The sequence below is a fragment of the Biomphalaria glabrata genome, chromosome 3, assembly GCF_947242115.1.
Source record: "Biomphalaria glabrata chromosome 3, xgBioGlab47.1, whole genome shotgun sequence".
NCBI classification, from domain to species: Eukaryota; Metazoa; Mollusca; class Gastropoda; family Planorbidae; genus Biomphalaria; species Biomphalaria glabrata.
The window spans coordinates 52,371,042-52,394,781 of NC_074713.1; the positions used below are offsets into that span (position 1 = coordinate 52,371,042).

The 23,740-nt window shown below is 41.9% G+C and overlaps 1 protein-coding gene across 2 annotated transcripts in view; it reads right to left on the minus strand.

The window, feature by feature from the left end:
- LOC106080292 (B-cell lymphoma/leukemia 11A-like) overlaps positions 1 to 23,740 on the minus strand; it is a 96,592-nt gene that overhangs the window by 11,495 nt on the left and 61,357 nt on the right. Inside the window, exons 2-3 of one of the 2 annotated variants that reach the window (XM_056022596.1) lie at positions 5,318 to 5,401; positions 2,924 to 3,385 (exon numbers count right to left, since the gene is read on the minus strand). In XM_056022596.1, coding sequence (XP_055878571.1) covers positions 2,924 to 3,385; positions 5,318 to 5,401 — 546 coding nt within the window. The remainder of the gene's footprint in view (positions 1 to 2,923; positions 3,386 to 5,317; positions 5,402 to 23,740) is intronic. The other variant, XM_013241632.2, reaches the window with a different exon arrangement.

Sequence of the window (23,740 nt, forward strand, 5' to 3'; positions counted from 1 at the left end):
ATTGAAGCAGCATGAATAAAATTAAAGTTTAGTTTCTTCTCCAAAAGACTTCAGACTAAGAAGGCCGGTCACTCTTGACAATTCTAGTCCAATACCAGGAAAAGTTATTTCATCCCTTTTTCAAAATATTTCTCCGCTTCCCTCCTCTCTCCTTCGAGTGATTCGTTAACGGTTTGGGGAGGGGGAGGGGGGCAGTCGGCCAAGAAAAAAAAAAAAAGAAGGTCCAGTTAAGATGTGAGAGAAAGTGAACCCCTACTCTTGACAAGACGTCCGTCTATATTGGACACTGTAATCCTGTTAACGTGCTGATGGTTGGCTCGGGCTGCTTCACTCTCACTTGCAGCCACAATGGTGACACATATGGAAGTTACCCATGTCGTCAGCGACAACCCCCACCCTTTTTTTTTTTGGGGGGGGGGGGGGGGTAGGTGAAGTCGGTGGGGAAGGGGAGTCGATGAAATTGGATCTTGGCCTGGAATAAAAGGCGATGAGAGAAATGTGTGTGTAATTTTGAAGTAGGTTCAAGTCTAGTCAAGTCCAGACGAGTGTCCAGATGGCACAATGCCTACACTCCAACGAGAGGATATTGTGACATGACACTTAAACACTAAATATAGATTCAAATTCATTCCTGCCCAGTGCTGGAGATTCAACCCGGTAATTCTGTGCAGACAAGAAGATGGACTCGGGCGGGCTGGGGGGGGGGGGGCGGGAGTAGAATACAGTTTTAAAGAAAAAAAAATGCTTAAGCGTACGCGAAATACATTTAAATATTACTAACAGTTTAGATAATATGACCAAACCCTTCCAATAAGAACATAACTTCAAATGAATGCATAGGTGCCCCCTCCCACTACACAGAGAGAGAGAGAGAGAGAGAGAGAGAGAGAGAGAGAGAGAGAGGGAGAGAGATGCATAAATGATCCGGTGTTGTTGTCTTCTGAAACGACAGATCAAACTTAATTACTGGTCGCTATATTTAATTAGACGTGTAACGCGTGGGTATGATTGTGTGCTTGAATGAGTGTGTGTGTGTGTGTGTTTTACATTAAGAAGTAAATACAAAAGTGTGTGTGTGTGTGTGTGTGTAGAAAGAGAGAGTGAGAGGGAAAGAGAGTAAGAGAAGATTTTTAAAAAAAAAAAAGGCAAATTTCTGCAGAACAAGTAACAAGAGAAAATGGGTTGATGGTGGATGTGGCAACACAGACTCTCCATTGGTCAACCAGGCGCCCATCGGACGCCTGGAGACTGTGCGGCTCGATAAAGTACCGCGGGACTGATGCGATTTGGGGTGGAATAAAAAAAAAAAAAGGGGGGGGTAGGGTGAAAGATGGTAGAGGACGGGTCAAAGGAGGTGGGAGGAAATGGAGGCCATTACGAGATTTATTTATGTTGGCCAATGGCCGGTCCTTTCAGGAGGCTAGTGGCAGAAAATGACGATGTGTGGCAATGAGTGTGTGTGTGTGACTGTCCGTGAGCAGTCCAACTTAGCAGGCGATGTCTGAGGAGGAGGGGGTGGTATGGTGGGGATTCGCCCAAGCTTGTTGACGCAGTCAGTCCAGGACTGACCAAAATTTATGCAGAATCGCCCGTTCGATAAAGTGACCAAAAGTGAAACTGCAAATCGAAACTGACCAATGGACAGTAAAGGCTGACCAACACATCTCCAAATCGAAACTGACCAATGGTTAGAAGGGTCTGACCAACACATCTCCAGTATTTGAACAATGACGAGAGCATTGCGTCAGAACCACGTTTCACAAGACTTACAGAGGTGGCATCGCCTGCAAAGGCGTTTCTAAAAGATACTTAAACTCAAAGTTAAAAAGTTATCGACATTAGCGGCTCCGCAGTGGGACCCACTACTGCAGCTGAAGAGTCTACTTGTCACGTTTCCATCGTTAACCAACAATCAGATTTCAGCCTCTCCTTCACAACACCTTTATTTTTTTATTTAAGTATTACGTACGCACATATATGCACAAACATAATTACTTATTTTTTCACTTTAAAAAATGTTCTACTAAGGGAGGCTATTGATGGAGATCTCCATACTACACATATGAAAGTCATTCAATTAACATTTCCCATATTGACTAAAATAGTAGTGATACACAAATGAGGAAGAGCAAAATAATTAACCATGGGTTGACCGCTAGTGGACATGTGTTAATGAAAGTCAGTCCACTGGGTCAGCGGGAACGTAGTTGACCATCACCGAAAGGTCAATATCGTTAAAGCAAATTTAACCTGGGGGGGCTGTCCATCGGGTCAGTCGACGGGATTGGTATAATTACAAAAAAAAAAAAAAAAAAAGTAAACCAAAGACTGGTGATGAATGGGCAGTCCGAAATTATTTCAATCGGGGCACTTGTCTTCCGTTACATTGGGTAGGAGGAGAGCGAGGGGGGGGGGGGGCTTCATTTCTGGACATGAATGCTCTGCATGTGCATTTTAAATCATAAAAAAACCCAGCAAAGTGTGGCCGTTTGAGAAGGGGTGCGGGATGGGACGACATCAGATAAGAAACATGTTTCTAAACAAAAACAAGTCAACAAGTTCGAACTCTATTCCTTGTCTTGTTAGTATTGATGTCAATCTTTGAATGTCTCATGATTTCTACAAACAGAACGAACCAGAGCCTGCCTCCCTGCTCCACGCCATTGCAATGAGGCGAAGCCAAGAAATTAGTTAGATGACTTCTCGAAAACAATAGACATTTGAAGTTTTTTTTTTTTTATGTTCATTTGTTGAATAGCATCATTTGTGAACTTTTTAAACAGATGCTATGCAATGAATAAACTTTATTTTGGTTGACATTAAATTGAATACGCCTGATTACATTCTGTTGTTCTCTGCGTTGGAGGTGAAAGGTGGATGTGACATATCAAAGCGCTAAAAGAAAAAAAAGTGTACCCCTTACCTGAATGTGTGGTGTTGGACTCGGCATCAGCAACCTGCTTTGGGCGAAGCGGTGTCCTCGAGGACCTGTCCTCTCGATGTCTCCTCTTCAGCTTGGTGTCCTGTGCCTCGCCGTTGACCAAACTATATCCTGAGGTATCCATAGCAACACTGTCCTCTTCCTCCTCACTGTCCTCCTGGTCAGACTCCAAGTCCTCGTCGTCCAGGTCGCCCTCCTCTCGCCGGGAGGACGACTTGGAGGCGTCCTCGTTCTCCTGGTCGGCGCCCCCTTCGCCCCTCTGCTCGCCGGGTTCGTTGTTGTTGTTGCTGCCTCCACCGCCAGGCTTCCGGCAGCGGCCGTCCACCGTGTCCACATTTTCCTTGTCACAGCACAGCTTCTTGTGCTTGATGAAGAGGACAATGTCCTGTAGGGCGAAGCTGGTCTGACAATCTCCACATACAAGCAGGTCCCTCTCCTTCTCCACTGGAAAGAAGAGAAGAAAAAAAACACAACACTGTTTAATTTGGCAGAGTCACACTGTAACAGAGGCAAGTGAGTCATCTGAAAACAGGGGCACTGAACTCATTATTACCATTATGCAATATATATGTATTTGTTTTTGTTCTTTCCCCTGAATAATAAATAATTTTCAAAACAATAGCTCAACGTAACGAGTTCAAAGCCCCCAATATTCATTATAAATAAACAAATTTCATCAAAGATAGTACAGATATATTATTAGTATCTAAATTTAAACTAACCCTAATAATACATATAATTAAAAGAAATTATTTGAGTCCATTTGCACAAATAACTTTGTACACATATTGGACTATCATTATAGGACCACATACTCTGTAAGTGTAGATTATACAAATTGTTGTTAAAAGATGCTCTTGTTAAATGACTATATGAATATGTAGATGTCAACACCTAATGATGACGTAAGATTAGTTTACTTTTAGGTCACACAAACCGAAGATCCATGTTTACAAATTGACCACGCAATGTTGGTGAAGAGCTTTTGTTGAATGTCACTTTGTAGCGTGGCAACGGATATGTGGAGTTTAGGTTGATGGGATTTAGGTCTATGGAGTTTAGGTCGATAGAGTTTAGGTGTATGGAGTTTAGGTCAATAGAGTTTAGGTGTATGGAGTTTAGGTCAATAGAGTTTAGGTGTATGGAGTTTAGGTCAATAGAGTTAAGGTGTATGGAGTTTAGGTCAATAAAGTTTAGGTGTATGGAGTTTAAGACTATCTCATTGGACATATTTATTGATTCGAATGTTTCATTTTTCATCTTGTATTTTTTGTTCTCTGTACGGGTAACGATTTTTATAAAGAAATGAACTCAAACAAATTCTGTTGCCAGTTTTTGTGGGGGCTGGTGTTCGCTGTGTTGTGATAGCTACGAATTTCACTCACCAAAACGTCGAACACCAAATTCAAATCTCTGCCCGGTGAACAGAAACAACATGGAGTCTGATCAAAATGGAGCAGCCATTACAGTTTGTTTTTGTTTTAAATTTCGGGTGGGGCGTATGTGCAGACATTGGAACAGCTGATCACTCACACCCGTGACAATCCAACATACAGAGACACAGGCGACAATACGACGTACAGAGATTGCGTCACTTATGCTACTAATTGTTAATTCACTTGGTCCATAACTTGAAACTAATATTACAGTGTTATTGTTTACAAAAAAAAAAAAAAAAAAAAGTACCTCCACCCCCCCCCACCCCCCGTCCCAACACTAGAACAGATGAGGATGAAGAAAGTATTATATCGACCAAACACAATAATAAGAAATCAAATCAAAACTGTCACGTGATAACCAGAACGTAGCGAGTCACGATGTCAGTGTGTGTGTTGTATAATCTTTTTTTTTTTTAATTACATAATTATTTCAGTAAAAAAAACAAAACAAAACCAACTATAAATATGAGTACTAGCTATAAGCATAATGGCGGTATTTATTTGTCAGAGAGTACACCAAAGTTGTTACGTTCATTCGAGAAGTGTGGGGATGATACGGAGTCTGCTATGCAAGTAGAAAGTCTGTACAAGACTAGACTATTACACATTTTATAAATACAACAGCAATAATTTGAGGGGAAAAAAGCAAATAAATTGAACAAACAAGAAGCAACAAGATCAATGGATACGTGTACACTATGTGGATACATTCAATAAAATAATGATACAAAATAGTATATATATATATTCTGTATATAGATATAGAAACTATAGTTACATAAATGAAGCATACAAGAGCTGTACAGATTTGGCGCTGGCTATATTGTGTCTACAAATCGCTATAGCCGCATGGTGTGCCAAACTTGTTTTTTTTTTTTTTCATCTCTCTACTAAATATTTTGGTTTTTAAATTGTGCTTGCTGGCAAGAAGACAAACCTTGTTCCAGATAGGTGTACATTGTCCGCAACAGAAACAAACTTTTCGGTGCGCCCATGCACCAGAGGTCTCCGTCATAGGCCACTGTGGAGAAAACCAAAGACATGCAGGCTTTAATGACAGCGCCCCGGCACCAGGGGAGTTAGGAGGGCGCCCTTGGTGGAGAGCGAGAAGGAAGACAGCAGTGGCGGACAAACACAAAAACAGTTTTTATCTAGCTGTACAAGCAACATTTTAATTCCATCCAGTGGCGTAGCAAAAAACCCACCAGTAGGCCCGGGTTCAAGAAAATGTAAGTTCCCCCTCCCTTCCCCAAGAAACTTGAAGGTTGGGTCTGACAGTAATCTAATAAAATCATACTTAGTGTATTAAAAAAATACAACTCAATGTATGTGTTTAAAATTAGGACCTAACAGTCTCATGACACTAGACTTAGTGATGACTTCTTAGAAGACACTCAAAACCCGGTACTTGAATTTTATACGTAATAAACACGTATCTTTCAATAGCCCCTGTGGGCCCTTATTGGTCATGGGCACGGTCTTTTTCGAGCCATGGTTGCTACGCCACTGCTTTCATCTACTCCCTAGAAGTGAACATTGGGGGCTACAGTGACTGGCCAGTTGTGTCCCTTCATCAACGAAATACTCATTAAAAAGAACGAAAAGAATTAAAACAAATTAATTGTGTAACTTTTTTTTTCTTGTACTATAGATTGAAGTTTTATTTTATATCTAATTGAAAAAAAAAACAAAAAACACAACATTTAGAAGTTTGAGATAGCGACAAGCTTTAGACAAAATGACCAACCAGACACACGTGATCTGGTCAGGCACACCACTGGCCAGCTGGTGCAACACTGAACACTGAGACCATGCAGCACCCACTAAACATCGACTTTACTACATATAGGGTGGAAAACATGCAGGTTGATAGCTAGTAATGTCTCTACTTTGGGGGGGGGGGGGAAAAGTTGGGGGTCCATCACTCGGGAGATTACAACAAAAAAAAAGGGGGTGGGGGTGGATACAAAGAAAACTAAAGAGCGTGGATACAAGTTGAAACGGTAAACTATTTATTTTGATCCAACGATTTCTCTACACGACTGGCTAGTGTACATAGACCTTGCTAGCCATCAGTCACAGACTTTCCAATACAAGAACAATGCAAAGCAAAACATAAAACAAAACAAAAGGAAGAAAATGAAATAAGAAAGAACTAAAGAAAGAAAGAAGAGGGGAGAAGAAAGAAAAGAAAGATGGAAACAAGGAAAAACGAAAGAAAGAAGAAAAGAGAGCGAAAGAGAGAGAGAGAAAAGGTTTCTCAGCTTATGAGAATGGTGTGCAGCTTATACAGAAACTGTCACACACACACACACGATGTAAAGCGAGAGAGAGAGAGGAGGGAGGTGGTGAGTGTGAAGAGAGAGAGAAGAGAATACAACTAAGTACTAAGTACATTATCTCGAACTCTCTTCCAATCACTCCACCCGTCCTCCCGTCTCACCCACCCCCACACACACACGCAACAATCCAAGACACATGTACTTACTATCACCACGAGACAATTCTACTCCTCCATGTCACGTGACTTGCACACGGCAGCAAGCAAGAATATCAACAAACCGAACTAATCAAATCACCGGCGCACAAGGGAATATCGCAACAGAAAAAAACTAAACATCCGCTTGACCAGCACAGGTAAGCCCAACGGTGTCCAGATCCAGCGTGCATCTAATGCTACCAGAGTCATCCAATTAACGCGATGTACGTATCAGATATCCAACACCATGAATGTTATCAGAGAATCATGTCCGATTAGAAACGTAATGAGGCGCAACAAGGTTTTACTCAATAACGAAAGTTCCAAGTTCAAAACACACATGAAAATAGTAAAAAACAAAAAAATCGTCAGAAGTTACAGTTAAAAATAATTACAACAAAAAAAAAAAAATGTTGTAACTGAGTTACAAACACAATATTTGTTGAAATAGTTAACAAACAGTTGTGGAAATAGCCAAGAGTCTCCTAGTGACAGTGTTCTCCCGAGTTCACATAACATTAGCACTGCACGACGCCACTAGCCAACTGATAGTACTACTCAATGTGGGGGAAGGGAATACACGCACACAAAAAAAACATAAAGTATTCACACGAGGGGTGGGAGGGAGGGGAAAAAAACGTGCGGGGAACTAAAAAAACGAGAGAGAGAGAGGGAGAGGGGGGGCATCACAGGTCGAGTTTTAGCGCTGGCTAGCAACTGACATGCCTGGACCCCTTGGACAGACCAACCGGCCAGCCACCGCGCGAGAGGCCATCCCCCGCCCTGCGCCTCACTGGATCCATCAGCTCCCGTCCTATGGCGTGGCCTCAGATACCCTCGGGGTTAGTAGCCCTCTCTCTCTCTCTCACTGCCACCCCCTCCCCTCCTCTCCCCTCTGGTGTTAAAGTTATGAGACCACATTATGTCACTTTCATAATCCCTTCACTGTAACCATAGTAACCAGCACCACTAGGACAGAACAACAAAGAAACACATTGTCAATAAAAAAAAAAAAAAACGAAACCAAAAGTTCAAACTAAACAACAATTAAAATCTACCCCTTGCACTTGTTGTCTAAGTACTAACGGAGGGCTACTTTATCTACCAATTGGTTAGTAGGTTAGGTTTAAGAAACTCCTTCCTCCCCCCCCCCCCCCACCCACCCCAATGCTAAATCTCTGGTCATCAGACACTTCAGTCAGTCTCATCTCTGATGTACATCCAGCCTTCACCTCCCCTGCACTCTTCTCTAAAGCTCTTCTCATTGCACGATGACCGGAAGTCCGTTTTTTTTTTTATAAAACTGAATCTGAAGTAGAGGAGAATACATTACAGTTAGTTATACTCCCCCCCCCCCACCAATGTACCACATCGCAGACACTGGCAATGCTCCCACACAGTGTGCGGGTGGGAAGGGAAAGGAGGCGGGGGCTGTGTGTGTGTGTGAAAGAGAGGGAGAGAGGGGGGGTGACTTACGCGTGAGAGCCAATCTTCAAGAAAGTGGTCGGTAGTAATATTGCGCTTTAACTGGAGGGAAAGGGGGGCTTCAAAACAGTCATGGATTTAAATGGGGGGGGGGGGGAATGAGATGAGGCATTCCTCAAGTAACAGTTTTAGCCAGAATGCTATATATACATGTTTTTTTTTTTATAATTTTTTGTATTTGCTACTAACTAATAGGGACTTAAGTGAACGGTCTCATACAGTTAAAGTCCCTACATCGAGACCACAGTTGCCAAAAACAAAACAAAAAACAAAAAAAAACTGTGTTTGGTCAATATGTGAAAACCATTCGATTTTACAGTTTCAACAATCATCTCTCTCTCTTTTCTCCTGGAGAAAGACATACATCTAAACAAGCTGTCAGTGTCTCTGACTTTCTGTCTATCTCTACCTCTACTTGATCGTTCAACCAATCCATTCACCCATAAGAAATGGACATCTATCACTTGGTAATAAAAAAAACAAATTCTCAGGACACGCATGGTGGAATGTTAAAAAAAGGTAACGTGGGGTCAACGAAATGACCATACTGGACCGGGGTCACGACAGAGAGATTAATGATGCGGGGAAAGGTACGCTATTTACCCCCCCCCCACACACACACCCGCCGGGTCAGTAGTCAGGAAGTGACCTTAGAAGTTAACTCTCTTCCCTTTGATGTCCTGGACTCTACGTTCTAATCCTCCAACATAAGTACAGGCACTTAAAAATGTATCTTTGAAATTTGTTGTTTTTTTCTTTAAAGAAATACAAAGTACGATTCTTTCAAGTGGACTGTGTAACTTCTGTGTAGTTCTCATGTAGAACTCAAGCCTCCAACCAGGCGTCCAGTAGCCACGCCCACTCATGAAACGCATGCATATGTATTAGCCCCCCCCCCCCCCCCTGTTTGAACAGACTTACACAGAAGCGTCTAGAAGTGAGAAGTCATCCCCAGGTCGTGGTATTCGTGTGTGGTCAACATTGGACCTTTTATTGCCGGTTAATGCTTTCGTTTTTATTTTATTGCCAGTTAATACTTTCTTTCATTTTATTGCTCACATCTGAATACAGAGAGAACGGAGGCAAGACTTTATCTCATTATCTGGGCCAACATTTCACCCAAGGGCTGTTGTTTTATAATAATGTACCCATCAGCTGGGGGGGAGTCAGATTGCAATATCAGATCGTCTGTAACCAATAACATCAACTTAGCATTTCCACATAGGCTAATGAACTGTTGTGATCGTCTGCGTGTACGTTACGGCAAACAGCACGAGAGATGTGCAACACAAAGAGCTGCCTAAACTCAAACGGCGGAGTGTCGAGTTCATGCGAGACCAAATCGCACACAGAAGGCTTCAACACTGACCTGCGGACGCCGCAACCTGTGGACAGTTTGATCCAACAGCTCATTGCCACGCCACGGGTCGTGACGTCAGACCCGTGACGTAGAACGAGCTACTGGTCTAAACTGCCCACAGATTGCGACGTCGCGGGTCAGCGCTGAGGGCCTATTATAACGATTGGTCTCTCCCATATTTTTCAATATCGCTTTCTCTTCTTTTACACAGGTACTGCATCTAATATTTATAAAGAAAGAGCAGATTACTGCGATTAACTTTAGAATGATAATTCCCCCTTCGATGATGATGATTGGCGGCTTATCGAGGTGGAACAAACTCAATAGTGCAGCACGTGTCCTAAGTGCACACATAACTCAAAGGTTAAAATGCATAAGACACATGACACAAGACTTAAGACACATGACACAAGCCATAAGACACATGACATAAAAGCTTTGTTGGCAACCAGTTAAAGGAATGAATATATCCCTTAAGTCACTGACCTCAAGATGCCCCGCCCCCAATATACCCCCTTCCTTTTTCTATGTCAACATTTTTTTCCCATACATTCTACCCCCCCCCCTTTTCCCAGTCACTGGGCAGCGGTCACATAAATTACCTGACAAATATAACTTTATCCCCCCTTCTCTCTTTCTCCTGGTCACTTGAGTATCGCTGTTCAAATAGGTGTGTAGGCAGGACGATGTAAGTAGTTCAGTTCAGTCTCACAGAACGTTCAGACTTGCTCTCAATTTGTTCACACTGAACTGAACTAGCGCAGGGTTACGAAATATAAAAGCTACGAAAATGATCCATTCAGATTTTATTTATTGATTTTTTGCTTTTATTTTTATTGTTGGTGAGACTGTTGTTAATGATAATGTTCCGTGGTTGCTGATGATTATGTTCGTGGTTGCAGTTGATTATGTTCGTGGTTGCTGATGATAATGTGCGTGGTTGCAGATGATATTGTTCGTGGTTGCCGATGATTATGTTCGTGGTTGCTGATGATTATGTTCGTGGTTGCTGATGATTATGTGCGTGGTTGAAGTTATTCTAGCTGTTGAAGATGTTCTTCTATCTTTTGATTGTTTCTTGTCGATCTGTTCAGCTGGAGCTGTTATCCAATTACAATTGTGCATCAATAAGTGATTATTATTATTATTATTATTATTATAGCTTTTATATAGCGCTACTTTCAAGCTTAGCTCAGAGCGCTATGGTCCAATCTCATTTGTGGACCAGTGGGGGGGAGGGGGTATCTAGGAGTTGGTTTTCCGTGCTGCCTTTAAGCGTTCAGTAAACGCAACTCTGCCCGAGTCGGGTGTCGAACCTCGAGCCCCCTTCTAGGTAGCCAAGACAAGCAAAGTGATCCAACAGAAGCTCTTGTCAATCTAAGGCCCAAAACTTATACACTGCGCTCTATACACTCGCCGACCAGAAACACATTTTGCAAACAATTTCCTAGTTCTACCAAGTCTTTTTGTCCCCCCTTTAACTGTGGGGTTTGAAACTGGATCACTTCAACCCCTTCCATTATGACATTTTTGTATGAAGGACGAGCCAGCAGAAACCGATTCTCGCTTGACTGCTCACTAACCTGCTGTGACGTTAACAAGGGGGACACTACCTGCAGCCCGCTCTCCAAAGTTAGCGCCCCTTTCAAAGAATCCCCTCCCTTTATTTGTCCAAGCCTAATAAAAGATGACCAGTGATGAAATATTAGGCCGACTGAAGTTTTTTCTTCCCGTGGGCTCCAAGTTTCCGTGGTCAAGGCGTGTGAACGTCTTGGGAGGAGATCAATGCAGGAAGCTCTCTGGCCATTGTACCTCGTTAATTCAGTATGTTTATAATACCCACATAAGGAAAAAAACAAATATATAATGTTTTAATCGTCACAATAAAAGTATGTTGGAAAATGAATATAAATCAAGTACACTAAACAATCGTTATACAAATATAATGTAAGCTGTTTTTTTTTAAACTGCTTTGATCAATAAATGAAGGAAGTATAATACAGGTTGTTGAAAAGTTTTGAAAAAGCGAATCATGAAGATGGATGGTGTCAAGACGCAACTGGCCAATGTAAAGTGACAACTGTCCAGGGATGAAAGTTTCCATGTTTTCCGAAACCCCCCCCCCCCCCCACCTCCGAGTTCTAGTTCCTAGCTACACATTCCCGTGGCCAGGGCTAATTCTATTAACTGAAACTGTATCACAATAGGGGAGGGGGAAAAAAGGACATGTCTATATGTGTGTGTGTGTAGCTCATTATAATGTAGTCTACTTCAAGATACTCAAAGATAATCAGGCTAAAGCTTATCTCTACGTGAGCGCCGGAGCAAATCACGTCGCGCTTGACTGGCGCACTTGGGAAAGGGGGTGGAAAAGTTAGCGGGAGGGGGGGGGATATAACTGTTGCCAGGACAGAAAGCGGAAAATTGCTTGTGGTCAATTGTCAAAGCCCTCGCCCCATTCAGCTCTGCGGGCGCTAACATAAAAGAGGGCCCTAATGCTTGGAATGTGGTACGGTATATAAACTTTCATATCAGCGCCCTCCGTGTCCCCCACCTTAAGGCCCGCCACGGAACATTTTCCCAGCATCTAAAAAAAAAAAAAAATGAAATACTTTCCTATCACACAAAAGAATAGAAAAAAAAATAGTGTCCGACCGTCCAAGGAGTGTGACAAAAGCCGCTCGGCTAGCGGTACCGAGGTCATCCCAGGTTAGACCGCGCTATCTAGCCATCTACTAGGGGGTCACCCGTGACAGAGGTAGCTCATTAATGGGAGGTCAGCAACCACAAGTCATTATTGACAGAGCTTTTCAGAGGCCAGGTTATTTCAACAGCTCCGTTTCGCCGAAGGTCATATTCTAATTTTGGGCTGTAATATTACAGTTCGAAGTTGAGAGGACCTTTGGCTTGACTGCAGGTTTGATTAATGCTTCTCGTGAGCATATTTCTTGACCGAACTTATTTCATGTCGGAATGTGATATTTGCTGGAACTCTAAAGCAATAACATGATGAGAATCGCATTCAGAGAATACTTACTAATGTAAATATTTTGTCCTAATATTTAATATAAGTATAGCATAGTTAATTTCTAAATAGCACGTCCTTTTTTCCACGATCCTTCCTTTTCTTTCTCGTGTTTTTAAAACTAGATCTAAGTGGGAACTATCTATCTTTGAGTGTATATTTATTTCCCTTTTTCCTACTAACAAAAAAAAAAAAGGTTGGGGGTTGGGGGGATTGGCTCTTTTAAGGTCATGTAATGTTGCATGATGGTCAAGCACGAAAGAAGGTCATGACCTAAAAATGTCACCTTTGAAGCTCGTATCTCTGGCCAGGACCTGGTCTAATGGTAAGAGGGGTCGGTAGACATTCCTGGCCCGTCCTTATCTTGCACGCTTCGCCCAGCTCCTTTACCTACATAGAATGTTCTTTACCTACATATAATGTTAGTGGTGTCTATAAGGGGGGAGGAGGGGATTGTTCTTTCATGTTTTAAACGTGGAAATATCGAACTGTGTGAGAGAGAGAGAGCGAGTAAGGAATGCGTGTGTGTAGGTGAGTGTGTGTATGTATGCCTGTGTAGTCCGGTTCCAACTCATCAACAGCAGACTTAGCCCCAGTATGACAAAACCAAAAAAAAAAAAAAGTTACCTGAGACAGGGAGGGGTGAGGAGTGGACTTGTCCTGGCTTCATTATTAATAAGTCATGTCAGTGGTGGGCCTCCTGGTCTGAAACAAAGGGCACACCAATTGATCACGCCCAACCCCCCCACCCAGCCGCCAAATACACCGCACAGGTAGCCTCCCCCCCCCCCTTTCCCACATCTACTCCAAGTGTTTTTACTGCAGAGTTACCTCACGGCAGGTGGACAACCAAGAAGTCACACACAGCTCACTCGAACACACGGCGCTCTCTACAGGTCAGGAGTTAATAGACCAATCGAGACATGCTCAAAGTAATACAGTTATACAGAAGTATATACATGTTAGAGAGTACTCTAATGGACAAGTGGTACTATCAAATCGAAATGTGCTAAAAAGTAAGTTATACAGAAGTAGATACATGTTAGAGAGTACTCTAATGGACAAGTGGTACTATCAAATCGAAATGTGCTAAAAAGTAAGTTATACAGAAGTAGATACATGTTAGAGAGTACTCTAATGGACAAGTGGTACTATCAAATCGAAATATGCTAAAAAGTAAGTTATACAGAAGTAGATACATGTTAGAGAGTACTCTAATGGACAAGTGGTACTATCAAATCGAAATATGCTAAAAAGTAAGTTATACAGAAGTATATACATGTTAGAGAGTACTCTAATGAACAAATGGTACTATCAAATCGAAATATGCTAAAAAGTAAGTTATACAGAAGTATATACATGTTAGAGAGTACTCTAATGGACAAATGGTACTATCAAATCGAAATATGCTAAAAAGTAAGTTATACAGAAGTATATACATGTTAGAGAGTACTCTAATGAACAAATGGTACTATCTATTTGTTATTTTATTAACTTTAGGAGGAAAAAAATCCCAATCAAACAGGAGATTGTTACTGTTGCCTAACAAATTGTCTCCCTTACTATTATACACAAAAAAAGTGAACCATGTTCTAACGTAGAGACTTGTATTTCTTTACATGAAGCTAAATGTAGAGACTTGGGAAACTGTTTAATATTCACTAAGTTTTTGTTTCAATTTGATGAATAACAAAAGAAGTAAGTTAAAATACAAATGAAAAAAACAAAACAAATATGGCCAAAACTCAAAGTCTATGCCGAAAACGTTCAGAGAATTGAATAGCATCTTTTCCTGGCCGGGGGCGTTCAACTACGTCTGCCATGGATCCCCAAATCATGTCCGGCCCTGGCTTTGTTTTTTTTTTGTTTTTTTTGGTGGCCGGTGTCTAGGAGATCTTCCAAAGATACGCTCATTTCCGGTGAGCTAATGAGTGGTCAACGGCTTGAAAAGGGAGATAACCCAGGACGGGATGTTGTGGGCCGCGTGAGGCAGGGTTACGCTCGAGAACAATACACCTCTAGACAACACCTGCCCCTCGGGGGGAGCGGACAGTCCAGGGAAAAGAGAAAGAGAAGAAAAAAAAACACAACAACTTCGCACGATTCTGACATTAATTAACTGGCGTTGATCTATTGCCCAGTCAAATTAAAACCAACAACGTCCTTCTAAAACTGGGTCAATTTGCTCAGACAAGAAAGACCGCGGACCAGGACTGGCAATAAAATTTTTTTTCTTTCTTTCTTCTCTCTTTTGTTTTTAGTCCGAGGCTTGAAAAAAATCAATGGGCAGGGGTGGGCCAGTCAGTGGGGGTGGGATGACCCAGACTTGAAGAATAAACGCTTCTTATGTGTAATAGAATTAATTAGTCCATAAATTAAAAGAGCAATAATGGGGGGGGGGACGATTCGGAGTGATAGATGAAGAAAACACTAGGATGGTCAAAATACGAGAGTCCAGTCTTTGACTGCCATCAACACACACGCGCACAGACAAACAAACGCATGGTCAAGTGACCAAAGCAAAAAATCCACAAAGTTTAGATGAAGACGAGTTTGCAAAAAAAAAAAATCAACAAAGCTTAACAAGCTGACCGTGGGATAGAGAGAGGGGGGCACTTCCGCTGACCCAAGGCTTGGCAGGAGACGGTCACGTCTTGCCACGTAGGTGTTGGGTTAGACCACAAACATGGTTTCACCAGCAGCGGTCAAGCAAACCTTAGTGTCCAGACAGGACAGCCACGTGTGGACAGGTAAGAATTAACGCACTGAAGGCAGTCATGTCCGATAGACAATCCAATGTGTACAGTGACATTAAACACAAAGAAAATGACAGGAAGATGGCAAAAAAGTAAATGACAGGAATATGTCATCAAGTAAATGACAGGAATATGTCATAAAGTAAATGACAAGAATATGTCATAAAGTAAATGACAGGAATATGTCATAAAGTAAATGACAGGAATATGTCATAAAGTAAATGACAGGAATATGTCATAAAGAAAATGACAGGAATATGTGATAAAGTAAATGGCTGAAATATGTCATAAAGTAAATGACAGGAATATGTGATAAAGTAAATGGCAAGAATATGTCATAAAGTAAAAGACAGCAATATGCTATTAAGTAATCCAGCATTAGACTACATAAAAAGCTAGATAAATAGAAAGTACAAAATCAGACAATTGACGCATTGATTTGAACTAAACAAGTGCAGTACATTTTCTTAACCTCTCAGGACTTATCAGCTGTTGAGTTGTTAGACATATACCAGTGTAGACATCTTAGCAACAAAATAATCCAAATATTTCACAAATGCTGGCCATTAATTTTACTTGTAACAATGTACACTGCATTTGTCCCAGCGGCCTTGTAAAACATGCTTGAGAATCATTACTACTTGGCTCCAGTCCTAAACAATCTGATGGGGACTTTATAACCAATGATTTATCTAGATTGTAAACTATGACATAGTATCATTAATATGGTAGATCCAAATCAACAAGGTGAAGAATCATTCTCTCTCCCCCTCCCAATAAAAAAAAAATCTACATAAACAAATATTAATAGCATTTTTTTGTTTGTTCCCTGGACGCAAAGGAAGTTTTCAACGCGTTCCCATGCCAGGCGGGTCAACTCGGGATAACGAGCGGTCATCTGAGGTGACCAGCCTCTACAAAAAATGTTCACGTCTTGACGGGTGAAAAGAAAGACTAAAAAACAGCAGCGGTCAGTCAGGTCCGAGCGTGAACTGTGGGAGCCTATTGGTCATTCATTTATTTTACCAACTCATTTTTTTTTTAAACAACGAACGAAACCAACAGAGCGGGTACAGTGAAGACCAAATGAGACGGATGTTGAAAGAGTGGACAGCGGTCACAAAAGGTGACCACTGCCTCGCAAAAAAAAAAAAAAAATCCCTCCGCTTTTTTTTTCCTTTCCAAAGAGGTGAAAAAGAGGGGCGGTGGGAGGGGTGGGGGAAAGGGAATATAAAAATAAACCTCTTTCTTTCAAGATCAGCGGTTATTTTTGTCGAACTGGACTAGTGGACACAGCCCAGCACAAAATATTCCCTATCTTTGTTTCAAATGGACACGTAGATGATAAAAAAAGTGGGGAATGGAGTCAAGAGGGTGGGGAGCGCCCTGCGGACTGATGAAAAGATAGAACAGAAAAAAAAAAAGATTTTTTTTGTCTAGCAAGTACAGTTGACCGATGGTCAGCAGGTCTGACCGACCCATACATAAATATATTATATCGGTTGGTTGAATGCAGGATAAAGATGGCCAGATAAGAGGCGGGAAGAAAGGAGGAGAAAAATATAAAAAACCAACTGGTCGGCTGATTCTCTCCCTTGCTATTCACACACCTGGTGTGGACAGCGTAGTCTATGTCAAAAAGTCACGACAGCTTATACATTTACTCAGTGGACAGCAGCTGGACACTGGATGCGAGCTACCAAAATGCTAAGGAGCAGTTTCTTTATCCATAGCCCCCCCCCCCCCAACTGTATTCCATCACTACTGATAAATTGTTTTCAAAACTTTGACACTGAAAGCCGAAATGTAACGCACCAGTTTGACTCTAATATGTGCACATCTATCTCTAGTAGGTGTACATCTATGATTCTATGCTACACTATAAGATTTGTATGCTAAAAAATAAAGCTAAGACACAAGTGATCTTTGACCTTTGAGACCAAGAAGCTTCTAAAGTCCACTACTTTTGATGATGTCATTAGTTAACCGTACTCTTCAATTCCCATTCTATAATCTATGAAGCATGCATCAGACAGAGCATGACAAAGATGGCTATTACATTGGGCTAGCACTGTAGGCTCACACATACGCTCTTTTCACCTCACAGCCTTTACTGTGTGACGTGGAACATCAAAGCATACATGCCGACAAGAAGTCGCTGCTGCACACCTGATGCAGGTGTTGGCGTCCAGCGAAAGGAAGTTGTTAAGTAAGTCTAAGGTTGCAGGAGCGAAGGTCATCCTTAAAAACACTGACCACAGGAAGAATAGGGCGGCCATTAAACGGGACACTTATTGTGCTCTGGGCGTCCGACGCCTCCCTATCTTACCCCCGGGGAGTGGATATCTGGCCATGCTATTAGTGTGGTAGACCTGGGCGTCCTATACCAAGTGATCCAAGTCTGTACCGGAATCAGCATGGACTTAACCCCCCATGGCGCTACTGACCGAGGTGACCAAGATAAGTGCGGTCAACTCACACTGCATGCCAGGCATGCACAACAATAGCTTTCGGGTACAGTTCAAAAGGTTATCGTCACTGCTAAAGTCTGAAAACGTTTGGGGGGGGGGGGGGGTGCAGCCTTTGAGACAGGCGTCGGTCCTGTTTAAATGTTAGACTCACTTTTTGAGTGACGCATACATATGATATATATAAAAGCAGCACTAGACGAGGTACATTTTACATGTATACACAATACATACATCATTCATTGTCTCGGTACTTCAGTTTCTAGTTTATTCACTGAGTTTTTGTAGTTGATTTACTTGTTTATTTTTTTTTTGTTTTTTTTTTTTTGGTGGGAGGATGTAGGCCAGGGGGAGGGGGTGTATTTGAAGAACAGATTGGAGAGAAATCTGGGGTTAAACATTCACAGTCTTGTGGACATTCCAAGGCCTAGGCTGCTCAGTGTTCAGTTAATGGGCTCCTGTTACTCATTACACAATAAAAATAAGATACAAATGGATCAAGTGAACGGATGGACAAGCCAAATGCTTCCACTGGAGAGGGAAGTAACCATAATGTCACGTGGCAGGCCAGGCTGTGAACGCATGTTTCCTTGTTTTATAGTGTACTATTGAATATCATAATGAGGAGAATTGTAACATTGTACGTAATAAAGAAAAGAGAGAGAGAGAAAGAGTTACAGAGATAAAGTGTTACAGAGATAAAGAGTTACAGAGATAAAGAGTTACAGAGAGAAAGAGTTACAGAGAGAAAGAGTTACAGAGAGAAAGAGTTACAGAGAGAAAGAGTTACAGAGATAGAGAGAAATACGTGGTTACAGCCTTGAACAGCTCACGTTCAGGGTCAACTAAAACACACACTCCGAGACAAAGCTGCTCACACATACACACTGAGTGCACAGCTGCCAAAGTACTAACTAGTCTCCTGAGTCTTTTTTTTTTTTTAAAGTAGTGACCATATGAATGACCGCGGTCATCTGCTACTGTCCAGTTTGTATTTTTTTTTACCAGAAGCACCTGCACAGTGGCTCACACCAAAACAAGCTGCATTAGCTGACCACAATGGTAATGTCCAAGCGTTCGAGCGCTTTAAAAAAAGTGACCACCGTCCAGGTACAAAGAAGAAAAAAAAAAGGTTAGACCACCATTCAGTCTCGACAAAACATATTCGGACATCTGTCGTGGACGGACAGCTTCAAATCCTAGGTGAGCACAACAATAGACAGGATGAAATAAAACGGAGACGAAAAGGGGGGGGGGGGAGCGAGAAGGACTCGAAACACCGCAATGGTCATTTCTTCATTGATTGACCACACTAAATACGTGCCCTCTACACTAGGGGAGCGATTGGTCAGATGTCTTAGGGGTGAGGCCCCAATCTGACTCTGGCTTTAGTACTAGGGGGGGCGAGAGTGGTGCCAAGAAATCTATAAACTGACTGGGACGCTCGGACCCAATTTGCTGGACACTGGCCAGACAGCGCATGCGAAGAGATGACCGCACTAGTGGTGTAATGAAAGTCCGCTGACTTTAACGAACACTAGCTTGGACTATCGTGGTTGGTCTCCAGCCAATCACATGAGCCTCTTGAGTTCCATACTGGCACCATGGTTCTAGAGCTATACTAACATACGCACTGAAAGAATTTAATGCACAGTTTAATCATCAATAAAAATAGTTTAAGAAAAACTACTCACCCCCCCTCCCATTTCCCCTAATACCCAAAATAGCTTTTCTGACTTTTTTTTTGTTGATATGATGGTCACTTTAATGTTTTGATATTTTGGGGTTTTGGCACAATTTAGGCCATGTCGTCCTCACGTTAACGTGGCATGTTTTTGAGACTGTAATCTATTGTAATCAGCCTGCATCTATTCTTAGTACTGGTTGTTTGGATATGGTTCTGTGCTGCTGTATAACAAGACAACCTAACTGAGGCTCCTACATGCTCACTCACTTCTGCCCTCCCCCCCTGCTAGCTGTGGACATAGCGGTGTCCCCCCCCCCCCCAGTTCACAGCCAAGCGAAGGCCTGTTGCATGGGCACATCGCAGAGGACTTGTGTGCAGATAATACATCTCGGCTGGACTCTGGTGGTCACAGCTTGTTGTCATTGTTTTGCACTGACCTACTGTGTAGTATGGACTAAGGGAAAAAAAAAAGAGATGTGCATGAGAAAAGAAGGGGAGGGGGGGTATCAAGATAAGCGCCCCACCCCCTATCACAACATATATTCATTTCACAAGCTGTCGCCAACATTATACTGATCTGTGGCCCGAGGGTCAGTGGCGGCGACTCCAGGACAGTTAAAACCTGGGAGCCCGCTGACAAAACAAATCTAAATCTAGGTCGTCAAATATAAATATATATTCCTTTCTTTAGTGCCGGATTTTTTTTATTTGTTCTCCACTGCCAACACTCCAATAGAAACACATTAGAAGAAGAACCACCTCGGCATGTAGATCTAATACTTCGTATGAACTGATGACACCTACTGTAGTTACAATAAGAAAAATGATGTCTTGGTGACTAGAGCACGTCAAAGATTTTTTAATCTGGACGTCTGTGGGAATGACCCACAAAAAGTGAGTGGAAGAAAAGAGCGCTGACTACAATCAATACCTTGCTAGCCAAAGCCACTGACCACAAAGAATAAGACGCCGGGGGTTGGGGGGAAAAAAAGGAGGTGGGGGAACAATAGCATACCAGTGGTCGGCCGGACAACTTCTTAATACGGAGGAAGGCGGCCATCTTTTTAAGGTTAAATGAGGTCATTTCAGGTCAGCACTGTACCTTATCTTTAGGTACAGTTACATGGTCAATGACACAAATACTTTCATTTACTAGTAATAAGCCTGTTTACACTGACATAAAAACACACTGAACGCCTGAAGATACATTCAAACAGATGACATGTACAGTTCGTTCAATAACTCAGCCACAATAGTTAGCCATGTAACCTGGCGGCAAGTACCAAATACCACAAAGGATGATACAGTGCTGTTTTAACTATTTCATTTTCTCGACTGGAGAAGGTAGATTATTTCCCGTGCATGCTGTAAGCCAGGCACTCTCTGCTATAGTATGTATATATGGACGGTACATGTAAGTTAGAACTCATGATAACTCATTTCAGTAGAAGAACGGGTGTTGACGGTCGTTGAATTGTAGCATCAAAGAGACTTACGCTTATAAAACTTAAAAAAAAACAAACTTGTATAACTTCATTGTGAGCTATACTAAATATAACTTATATTACAATACAGATTCAACTTGAGATGACTCACAATAAAAACACATCTTTACACTCTGGACTCGTCTCTAGTACCCAAAGACAGCTTACGACAGTGCCGCTGATCTTGCATCATTCACACTGCATAGCCATCAACCAATCTCATCGTCATAGAAACACACACACACACACGAAACAAAAGACAAAACAAAAAAAAACAACAACAACCCAATCAAAACTTCTCGTAAAACAATGTCCAAGTCTCTGAGCTCAAGCGGATACAACTAATCCACCAACGCTTGTATACTTTGCAGTCTTTTGAGTCCTCTTTCGTTTAAAATGAGTACATCTACCTATCACACGACGCAATGGTGAGGAGCTCAAACTGACTTGTAGGATTATGACCAGGGCGTTGTTATATCATGAAAACAAATTAGACTCCCCCCTTATTGTTTTACCCCCCCCCCCCTTCTTAACTCCCTATCACCAAGTATCATCGTAACTGAGCTAAGCCTATTGGACAGCGAGTGTGTTGAGTGTATAATGTCTCCGTATTGAATAGAGAACTCAATGTGTATGAAGAAGACTCACAGCTGACACCAAATGTTGCAGAAAAGCACCCAGCCATACATCGCTGTCATATCTTCGGTAACCAACATAACCTACAATAAACCAAACCTCATCAAATCGGAAGGACATCCTTATTCGGTTTAATAGTGTATTCACTTTCTGTTAAGTTTAGCCGTTGAGCGTAATTTAAATGTACAAACTTCGACCTGGACACCAGGGGGGAATGTTTTAACCCATGTACACCCAACTAACTTGAACATAATTTAAATACGCTGGCAAATAAAGATGTTAATGCGCTCGTAAGGAAGCAGTGGGTTAATGGACGAGGGCGAGGGTCATGGCGAGAGCCGCGAGGAGTGCGGCTTAGCGAGTCAAGAGAAGAGCCATGGGATGCACACATTTAGGCGGTACAGCCATTACAAGTGCCGCACAGCAGGACCGAGCAAGAGAACCAACAAGTGCTGGTCATCTGAGGTCGCCTATCAGAGGCCAAGCTGTGGTCAGTTACCCCTGACCCATTTGCCTTTAAAAAAAAAGTTTGTTAGTTTTAGATTGCAGGAAGTTTCCACGGAGCTTTTTTTTTTCCCCCTCTCTCAGTTGTGTGGTCAGCGCGGTGTCAGAACACTCCTGTTTGACCATCAAGAGAACAGAAAGTAGAACGGAAGTAGTAAAGTGTATAAAAGGCCATTGCGTGAGAGATTGAAAATCTATCGATAAAACTATGTGTGCCTATTAATCTTATTTATAGACTCGATGAAAATGCTCTAATGATTTAATCAGTTCTTTGCCTATAAGTTCCGAGCTTCATGTTCAGTCTACTACTGTGAATGTATTGTTGAATTTGAATTTTGTGTATTATTATTATAAAATATAGTATGTGGTCTCTAGTTCTATGAGTGCAACTGAATATGCAAAGATGTCACCACCCAAAAAAAAAACTGCAACAAATTAATTACATATTAAATATATCTTATATCTAATAGTCTATATTGATATATCATACATTAACCTTTTTAATTGTAAATCTGCATTGATTTTTTTTGTTGTTGTAAAGATACGATTTTTGTTCAAAGCTTATATTAACCCTATCCGTCTGTTTGTCTGTCTGGATTCTTTTACACTTTTTTTTTTTTCTCCTACTTCCCATTTTCAGATCAAGTTGAAATTTTGTAGAATGCACAATTGTCGATGAGAACACGTGAAACAATCAAATATTAATCAATTACTAAATCAATTAGTCGTCATTAACTAATTTTGTTTTATACAGAAAGAGGGGGGGGGGGATGGCCTGCAAAATTTGATATATGGTAGCGATTAACGGTGATATCCCTATGAGCTTTTTATTTATTTATTTTTAATATTTTAAAATTTTTTTTGCTTATTTAATGTTCTATTTAGTTAAATTTAGTTTAGCACTTTATAGCAAGCAAACACGTTCGAAAACTGAGGGGAAGACAACCAAGTAAGACGATATGAAGAACATGGGGGCAGTTATTTCCCTTGAACAACAAAAAAAAAATGGCAACACAATTTTCTCATTTTCAAATCTGTCAGCGCGCAGAAGGAAAGCAAATTTGGTTCTCAGGCCAAGGTCCACGCCTTGGTCACTGCTTGACAGACAGGGGTGAAGGAGGAGATCCCAGTCTTCGGACCGGTCACTTCATTAACGACTGAGCCCAAATACCGCGGGGTGACCGCGGAGCTGGACAAGGGTCAGATCAAAGAGCATGGGAAGCCGTGGCTACCACTGGCTACACTTAATGACCACCGGTACTATAGCTCTCGTTGGTCAAGCCTTGACACTCGCACGCTCTCCGTCTCACCCCCGTTCCCCAGTGCAGTTTAACACCTGGGTCGATGACCAGTTGCTCCTGGAATCAAAGAGAGCAAATAATCGTGTCGCGAGAGAGAGAGAGAGAGAGAGGGGGGGGGGGAGAATAGGGAGGTTGCAAATGGGAGGTGAGAGTGTGAAACAAGTGGCTGCAAATC